This window comes from Leishmania braziliensis, chromosome 11, assembly GCF_000002845.2.
Source record: "Leishmania braziliensis MHOM/BR/75/M2904 complete genome, chromosome 11".
Classification (NCBI taxonomy): domain Eukaryota; phylum Euglenozoa; class Kinetoplastea; order Trypanosomatida; family Trypanosomatidae; genus Leishmania; species Leishmania braziliensis.
In genome coordinates, this window is record NC_009303.2 from 57,384 (window position 1) to 66,568 (window position 9,185).

The following is a 9,185-nucleotide window of genomic DNA, read 5'->3' on the forward strand; positions in this document are numbered from 1 at the left end:
TCAAAGGAGCTCGGACGCACACGCATACGCTTTGGTTCTAGTCCATGCTGACCTCCTCCCCTCTCCCCACCCACCTCACCTTGACATTTCTCGATAATCAAAAGAGAACACGACAGCAATGGCTGAAACGTACGTTTTGAGGGAAGTTGCGCGTAGCCGTGTATGCGGTCGGTGATGTGAATCAAGCACAAACATGCATGCGTGCGCGCCTTATGCCGTGATAGATGGAGTACATGTACCATCTACGGTATTCTACTCCCCGCTCCCCCACCCCCTCCTCCTCAAACATACGCACACACATACGTCACGCGCTCTCCATCTTTGCTTGCACATTCCCCCGCCTCTTCTTCCCTCCGTCTTACGTTTTCTCTCCTTTTAACCGCATCCGCACAGCACTGACAGAAGACTCAAGTGCATGCACACCCATCATTCCTCTTTCCTCTTTCGTCAGCCAAGTCGTTATCATGGGCAAGAGAGCGGAGTTCACCCGATCCCGCTTCAAGGAGGTGAAGCAGAAGCACGAAGAGCGCATGCAGCGTTCACGAGCGGAGCGGGACCGGCGCCATGGCATCGACAAGTCAGAGCGCAAGGTGGACAAGGTTATTGTGCAACGACCCCTCCCGAACGAAACACAGCAGGCGCTTCTGCTTTCTCAGTTTGCCCAAGCGTGCCGACTGGCCGCTTCCAGCACGGATATGTGCACCCTAATGCGTCACTACGCCAAGGTGGGAGAGGCAGCAGAGCAGACGAACAAGTCGACGACAGCGGTCACAACAGATGCGCCATCGACGAAGTCTACCACGCGCAAGCGCAAGCGTGACAAGGAGGGCGAGGAGGCACCCGCAGCAGGTGCCGCCTTCCTCGACAGCGTTGCAGAGGCGCTGCTGCAGACCCAAAACGCACCGGTGGTTGTGGAAGAAGCGGCGGCCAGCGGGAAGGACGGGGAGAATGCTGTGGACAACGATGATGACGAGGACACAATGACGGTGCTGCAGGACATCCTGCAGGATGACAGCGGCCGCCGTGTGGTCTCCACCCTCCTGGCCTCCTTGAACGCAGTGCATAGCAGCAAGTGCGAGGCGGTAGCCAAGGCCGTGCTGGAGCAGTTTGAAGAGAACGAGCACCTCCCACAGCACCACGTGGCGTGTCGTGTCATGAGCGCCCTCGTGCAGTTCGGTTCAGATCCCACGCGGCAGGGTGTTCTGAACCTTCTGCGCCAGCGCAGCACAACCATCGAGGGGGTGGAACACTTGCTCTCTGACCGCCACACCGCTGGCACCATCGAGCAGCTCCTGAAGAGCTACGGTCGGGCGACGGCCGCCTGGCTGTGCGAGGTGCTCTCCCTCTCCACTCGTGCGACCTCGCCTGCTGCAGAACTCCGGGGCACGAAAAGGAAGGGCACCAAACAGCGCGACGCGGCCGCTGAGGATGCGGCGTCTGGCGAAGACATCACCACCGAAAAGCTTATGGAGCTCGTTAACGGTCCGGTGTCAGGCCAGGTGCTTCTTCAACTGACCCACACCGACGCCCGTCGAGAGCTGCTGAAGCGCCTCCCTATCACTGACCTCCTCCGGAGCAAGCGCGGCACCGCGTTCCTCACGCAGTTGTTGACGCTGACTCCCCCCGCCGCCTCAGGTGAGGGTTCTGAGAGCAGAGAAACAGAGGCGGCGGCTCTCTTTAGCGACGTACTGGAGTGTCTTGGGAATGACCTGGGCGAGATGGCGATCGACAAGCGTGCAAACTTCGTTGTTCAGGCGCTGGTTCAGCTTCTGCCAGCCATGGGACCTCAGAGCACGAAGCAGCTGGAACGCCTGGTGCGCGGGCTGGGAGGCGCCGCCGGTATCTCTGCTTTGGCGGCGCACGGCAACGGTGTGCACGTCGTCTTGTCCCTCATCGACGCTGCCCTGAAACTCCCTTTGAAATCTGCAGTAGAGGCCCTGGCGGAGCAGCTGGTCACACGGCACAATATCACCGACCTTCTGCATCACAAGCACGGGAGCCTCGTGGTGCGTCGCCTCATGCCTCTCACCTCCTGCAAGACCTCCAAGGTGGGCATCCTTCTCCAGGGCGTGGTGGAGCAGGACCTGTCGAATCTGGTCTACACGGAGGCTGGCAACTTGGTCGTGACGGCCTACCTCACTGCGCTTGGCCAATCGGGAGCGTCGTTGCTGGCGCAGAAGCTGACCAGAGGTGAGGATCTGTTGTCCATGTGTCGCAGTCCGTACGCGTCACATGTGGTGTTCGCTTTGTTCGAGCTGGTGGACCCCACAACCCACACACTTCTGTGCAACGCGCTGAAACCGCACGTCCTGTCCCTGTCGACACACGTGAACGGCCGCTTCATTGTAGAGAAGATGATCGAAGCCAGCCGTGATGTGCGCGAGAGCGTGTCGCGCCAGTTTCTCTCGTTAGCCCAGGAGCGAGGCACGCAGCACCTGCTCTGTGCACTGCTTGCCAGAATGGATGCCCGTGGCAAGCAGACGTGCTTGGAGAAGACGATTATGCCCAACCTTACCGCCCTTGCCACCCACCAGTGCGGTTCGATTGTGTTGCAGAGGCTGATGCAAGCGGAGCCGACAGTGCTGTCGGCGGTGCGGCAGTGTCTCTCCGCAAACTCACTGGTGCGCAACGACTTGGCGCAGAACTTCTTTGGCAAATTTGTGGTTCAGATTGCGCAGCTATCCCAGCCGGAGTAACACCAATATAGCAGAAGTGGCGGTGAAGTGCTTCGCGTGTCATGGCACTCCTGTGCCTTTACGTGTGTTCTGTTTGGCTTAACCGAACTAAGATACCTCTCCATGTAAGGAGTGAGCACATCATCACATGCGTGGGTGTGTATTTGTGGGTCACATGTCTAATGCGACGGCAAACTAATTGCGTTCATGCTTCTTCGAGCCGCTTATCCCTCTTGTCTCACCACCGAGGTGGTTCATGAAGACCAGAAAAGGTGACTTTCTCTGCATACAGCGAAGCAATGCGTGGGTGAGTGTGTGTGTGTGTGTGTCTCCGCACGTGCGATGTGGGTGCGATAATGACGTTGGATACTACAGGCGAACACTTCATTCCTCCCCTTCCTTCCACGTCTGCACTCTTCCCTTCCCTCCGCCTCTGTTGTTCATCGACTTGGAGTGTTCCTGCTCGCCCTTTCGCTTATGTTTTCGTTTCCTGCAACTCTCGTGCACTTCCTTTTTCCTGTGTCTCGTCTCTCTTTTGCACGCTGCAGCAGGACGGGACTGCTGTGGCTCCTGCCTCACCTCCCTCTCTCCCCTCCTCTCCTCCTCCTCCTCCCGCTATTCCTGACGCGGCCCCACCCACACCCTCGACGTGTGCTCCGCTGAACCACCACTCTCCCCCCTTCTTCAGACCCCCTCCTCTCTTCTCTAAGCAAAAGGAGGAAAAAATAGTCATGGCGGCTCCGGCGGCTGACTCGCAGCTCCAGCAGCGTCTCCAGCAGCTGCGAAAGCAGTTCGGCAGCACCTACGACTCGTACGCACCCGAAACACCAGACACACCAGGAAGCACTAGGGCAAAGCTCAGCCACCATCACCGCGTCCCCCTTCAGCGGGCCATGGTTACAGACCTTGACGCCCTCTACCGCGACGCTTTCGCCTCTTCGCAGGTGCGAATGTCAGCTGCTGACCTTGAGGCCCTCCTCCGCCTAGTGCCGTCCTTGACAGCGCTGAGCGATTTCCCTACCCCAGATGCGCCACTCCTTCTGATTGTGGTGCGCGCTTTTCAACCCCGAGGCAGTGACGCGCCTACCACGCGGGTGTCAGACGCGGTCTTGCAGAGCGTTCTACTGGACCTAACGCGTCTTCTACACTACCCAGAGCCGTGGTCTGAAGGGTTCGCCCAGGTGGAGTTGGCCATCCGCACCACGGCTGCAGCACTCCTCGCGCCCCTCTTGCGATACTTTGTCGCCAGCGCTGAGGAAGCGGCAGTGGAAGCACAGTGGCGTCAGTGGCAGGAGTTAGCCAACCACACACTCCTGGACAACGTGTGCACGTGGATAACCGGACTGGAGGCGGCGCAGACGCAGTCCGGCAACGCCGATACACAAAGAAAACCGTCTACCCGGGGGACGAACACATCGACATTGGCGCTGTCACCAACGACGACAGCGGCCCTGCTTTGCCAGATGCTGAGCTTTGTTGTCGCCCTCGTGGAGCACCCGTGCGCCCGTTCCCTCACCACCGAGTCGTGGACGTCGTTGCTGTCGTCTGTTGTATCCGTCATGGGACAGCCTCGGGACGCCACCAAGAAGCCGGAGCTCGCTTACATGGCGCTGCATGTTGTGCTCGGCGTGCTAGATGCCGGCGTGGTGCCGCCAGGTGTGTGCAGGGAGCTGGCTTTGCAGACAGTGGCGAAGTCCGTGCCGCACGGAGAAGCGGATGTCCCAGCCCCGCTGCCCGTCTCGTCCCTCTCCAGCAACACCCTCAACTACGCCTCTCTCTTCGTCGCGTATGTACGACTGGTGAAAGCGGTTTTGTTGCTGGAGGTGGAGGAGAGCCCCACAGGTAGCGACACAGCGAGGGACACAGCAACGCAGCTGCACGCCGTTCTTGCCGGGCTCGTAGAGATGTCCACGCATGTGTACCTGGAGAAGGTCGCATCTCCGGCAGCGGAGTCAGACGCTGCCGAGGTTCGAATGTCCCTGCTGTCGACTGTCGTGAAAGACTTGCTGAGTGTGCGCAAGGAAAGCCGCAGCTCGTCACTGCAGTACACCCGGTATGTGCAGGGGATGCTCTTGGGCCACACCCCCGTCGTCCCGTACATTATCACACAGCTGCTGCGAGACTGCCAGGCTCAGATGGGGCTGCTGACGACGTCGCGTGAGCTCACAGCCCTCAGCACAAACACGGAGGTCCTTCAGGGTGTTTTTCTGTGGTCCATCCACGCCGCCATGGATGAGGGACTATTGGATGTGTCGCACCGCGACGAGGTTTTCACCGCCTTGCCATGGGGTCTCTACGACGCTGTAGATGCCGTCGTTGGAGAGCTGACCGTGTGCCTTGCGGAGGTGCTCTTGACGCATCCAGCGGTGTGTGCGCACAAGAACGTAGCGGTGCTCGTGGCGCGCGTCATCTCGTGCGAAGGACTCGCGTTGCTGCTGCGCTTCTTGTTTTTCGTGATGATTCCGTACGGCGTGGCGGACAATGTATCGTGGAACGCTCGCTACCGCGAGTGCCTGTACGCAGCTGAAGAGCGCGTCATGCGAACGGTAGCTGCGTTCGACTCCGGGTCCCCACAGCTGCTGACCGCCTTCACAGATGCACTAGACGAGATGCACACGGTTCTTGGACCCACGGCGGCGAAGGTGAGCGCGCTGCTGCCGTCGTCCACACGATCCTCATTAGCTCCTGCTGGATGTCAAGGTGCGCTAGACAAACTCATGGAAGTGATTCCCATCTTCTAGACGCCGCGCGTCACCACATACATGGCCGTGCGTCTTTCCGGCAACCGGGCACGCGCAGGTGGAGGGGGACCACATGCTGCCGCTACGTTTTTCCCCGTTCCGTCACCGAGACGCCCAAAAAACTAACCCCCTGCATCACCACAGACCTGCGCTGATGGACGACACGCCCGCGCTCGTCAGCGCGAGAATTAAAGCCCGAAAAAAAGACCGCCTTTTCCGTCACAGACCCTTTTCGCCCAGCGTGAGACTTTCGCCGTCACTGGCGTTAACAAGCCAGCCCCCACGGCACCATTTCCACCACCTCTGCCCACAAAAGGCCCTACCAACCCCCTTCCCCGCACCGCCATTTAAACAGCGACACTTCGCGAGACGCCTCAAAAGGGCCGCTTCTCCGTCCCCCCCCTCCCCCTCCCACCGCCAGAGAGGAAGACGGGATGGCGAGCACGAAAAAAGGAGTACGGCACTCAGGGTTCCCGAGTCATCACTGACCTCAGTACTAACTGAGCCTGTGAGTGCTTAACTTCACAAATCGGACGGGATATGGTGTTTTCACTCAAGTATGGTCGTACTCGAAGTGGCCTGGGATCGCCGCAGCGGACGCATCCGAGCCGCGGGAAAAAAGTGATGAGAGTGGGGTTTGAACCCACGCCCTCGAAAGGATTGGAACCTTAATCCAACGTCTTAGACCACTCGACCATCTCACCTTCCGGAGTCCACAAAACCACCTCCGAGTTGTCCCATTCGCAAAGGCGACAGAGCGTTTGATGACCACACCGGGCGTGTAGCTCAGTGGTAGAGCGTCCGTTTCGCATACGGAAGGCCTAGGGTTCGATCCCCTACTCGTCCACTTTTTCCAAAGCCTGTTTTTCGGGCCCGGTCGCTTTTACAGGTGGTGCAAAATCTTGCGGGCCTTTTCCCCCATCCATGCCTTCTCTTCTGCCGTGTCCAGTGCGTCATGTGGCGCGCCTTTGGCTGCCAACGCTCGGCCTGCCTCGGGGTCTGCTGAGTGGTGGCCTTTCGGCCACGGGACCGCACCACAGCTTCGCGCCGGCCAGCCCACCGAAACGCCGCCCCCCTGAGCAAGGAGCGGCGCCCCCCCCCGGGCGAAACGCCGGGTGCATCCACGAAGCACGCCCATGACGCCGCAGGCACGCCAGCAGAAACGCACCGACCAGACCCCCTGACACGAAAAGGCGCGGCTCCCGACACCACGCCAAGGAACCCCCAAAACGGAGCCCCAAAGCCGCAACGCGGTGGAGACAAAACAGATTAAGGAGCTCCAAGGCGAGTTTTCAACTGAAGATACCCGAAAAGACCGACAGGCACCCAGCCCAACAGCCCAGTTTCGCCAACGCCACGCGCATTTTCCACACACCTCTCGAAAAGGTGCCTCATCTCTGCGTTTGTTGGCGTCCACCTTCTCATTTGTTCCCCCTCGGTCCCTTGCTGTCACTGTTCCTTGCGCGACGCGCCGCCGCAAATTTTTTCTTTTGGGCCGAACTTGTCCGAAAATACATTGGGGCTTCTGTGCGCCTCGCCGCATTGTCACCAAAGATGTCTCTCAGCAGCGTTTCCTTTCCGTCACGAGGGAAGCGGTGCAGCTCCTTTGGTTCGAAAGCGGTGGCCACTGCGAAATGCGCCTCGGCCCATTTTATCCTTCTCGCCAGCTTTCCTTCATGTTAGTATGGTTGTTGTTTGGTTATCTCCCTTTCTCTCCGTGCTTTCTTTTGGTGTCCTGTTCCACCCCCCTCGCCCAATGCCACCGTCCTGTGTGATAGGGTGCTCGCGAAGATATTGATTTCTTGAAGACAAATAAAGGGCGAGAAGTGAGAAAGATTTGTGGAAGGCAGATGGGTATGGAGAGGGTCTTCGCGACCCCATTGGGAAGCGGCAAGGCAGGCAGGCAACCACGACCGCGGCGCCGCGTCATGATTATGGCACCGGCCTCCTCTACCGCGTTCAGTCGCGTGAGGTGCACATCAAGTCGTCTTGGACTTCGTTTGTGTGCTTTTTCTTATGGCTTGGCACCGGTACCGGGGAAGCCTCCCCACCGGGTGCCCTTTCATTACGGTCAGAGGGCGGCATGCCAAACGGACATGCGGGGAGTCGCCAGAAGAAAGGAAACGAGTCGGTCAGCCGCCGAAAAAACAATCAAACTACAAGCGCCAGCACCAGCGGGGCACGCAGGGACGCACGTACACGAATCCAGGCGGCGCTGCGGTCGCCAAATCTACAAAAACGGAAGCTACAGAACCCGAAGGTATCGCTGGGAACAACCGGGAACCCATGCCGCAGAGGAAACTACAAAGTCAAAACTACAAACGCACAAAAGTAGAAAAACAGGGTGGGCTGAAAAGAAAGGGGAACTGGGTGGATGATGGGCGCGCCCACTAGCTTTCAATCGTGTCGTCCGCGAGGGTCTGTGCTGCCCCAACCCGTTCCCGCACCTGACCAGTGGCGGTTCAAATTTTTACCTCACCAACACCGGGTCTCGGGGCGACGCTGGGTCCGAAACCAGCGGAAACCAGGGCCGAGACCCGACTTGAAAACGGTGCATCTCGTGCGCCTTCGGGGACGAGTCCCCAGGTGAAGACCGCTAAGGTCCATTTTTAGGGAAGGGAGAAACAGCTTAGCGCCAGGCGCCTGCCATCAGAGAGATGTGCGGAAAGGAAACAACGCTCACGGGTTAAGAGAAAATTTGTTAAAAAGGAAAAACGTTTTAAAATTTTGTTAAAACGAAAAAATCTTCAACTTGAAAAAATATTACCTGAACGAAATACAGCTTATTTTAAGAGAAATCTCAACCCGCAAAATTTCAACTCGCCTCCTGCGTTGGTAGGCTCGACATGCGGTTCGTCCACGCCACGGTCGGCACCCACACCCTCCCACGGTTCCCGGAGTACACACCCCGCATCCGCGGAGGGAAACCGGTTCGCCGTTCTGTGGCCTTCCGGTTCGCCTCGGACATCCGAGAGATTCGTGTCTAGGGTTGGGTAGGTGGGTGTTTTTGCGTCGCGGGCCGCATCAACTCCACTTGGTGTGATTACTTTTCATTTTAAGATCGGAGAAAAAATTAAGGGACAATAGAAAAGTAAGAATTCATAAGAAAACAGATGAATTACATATTTTCCGACCTGGGACCATAATCTCCACATCGGGAAAATTATGGCACCCAGCCGGTAAATTTCCCAAATCCAACACCACATCCCACCAACCACCCCCACCCCACTTCCAGTTCTTTTGCCCAGACAAAATTAACCCCCGCCCACTATAAGGTCAAGTGCCATTCGATAGCCTTTGTGGTTTTACACGCCGCCAATTGAATCCCGTTCTCTCTCGTTGACGGTTTCCTTGTCTTTTTGGACATCCCCTAGAGAAGCCAGATCTTCGCCTGCGCTGCGTTTTCCCGAAAGACTGTTTGGCGGTTTTTTTCTCTTTCCCTCTTCTTTTTACGTCAACAAGCCCCTTGGTTTTTTCCTTTGAAGATCCAAAGCGCCCACCACTCTTTCGAAAAATTATCGCCAAAGGGATTTAGGTCTGAAAAGGGCAGGGGGACCACTTTTGGAAGTTTCCGTTCACTTCTCGGGCGGCGCTATTTCGGGGGCGTTCCCCGCCATGGAAACACTTGGTGGCCTGTTCTGCGGGGGGTTTTGCGCCCCCGCGTTTCGCCCCACCCCCTTTCTGATTTGGCACCACCTTATGGCCCGCCACGCCACAGCCCGCCAGGATCAACAGCAACAAAAAAGAAGGGAAAAACAGCCAAAAAAAA

The 9,185-nt window shown here is 57.9% G+C and overlaps 2 protein-coding genes across 2 annotated transcripts; both read left to right on the forward strand.

Annotated features, from left to right (window-relative positions):
• Positions 1-464: 464 nt before the first annotated feature.
• On the forward strand, positions 465-2,696 carry PUF10 (putative pumillio protein 10; the record flags this gene model as incomplete). Its single annotated transcript, XM_001562900.1, has 1 exon — positions 465-2,696. The coding sequence occupies one exon, from the start codon at positions 465-467 to the stop codon at positions 2,694-2,696; it is 2,232 nt and encodes a 743-aa protein (XP_001562950.1).
• A 710-nt stretch (positions 2,697-3,406) lies between these two features.
• LBRM_11_0160 (hypothetical protein) lies at positions 3,407-5,416 on the forward strand (the record flags this gene model as incomplete). Its single annotated transcript, XM_001562901.1, has 1 exon — positions 3,407-5,416. One exon carries the CDS (start codon positions 3,407-3,409, stop codon positions 5,414-5,416), a length of 2,010 nt encoding a protein of 669 aa, XP_001562951.1.
• Between the last annotated feature and the right edge of the window lie 3,769 nt (positions 5,417-9,185).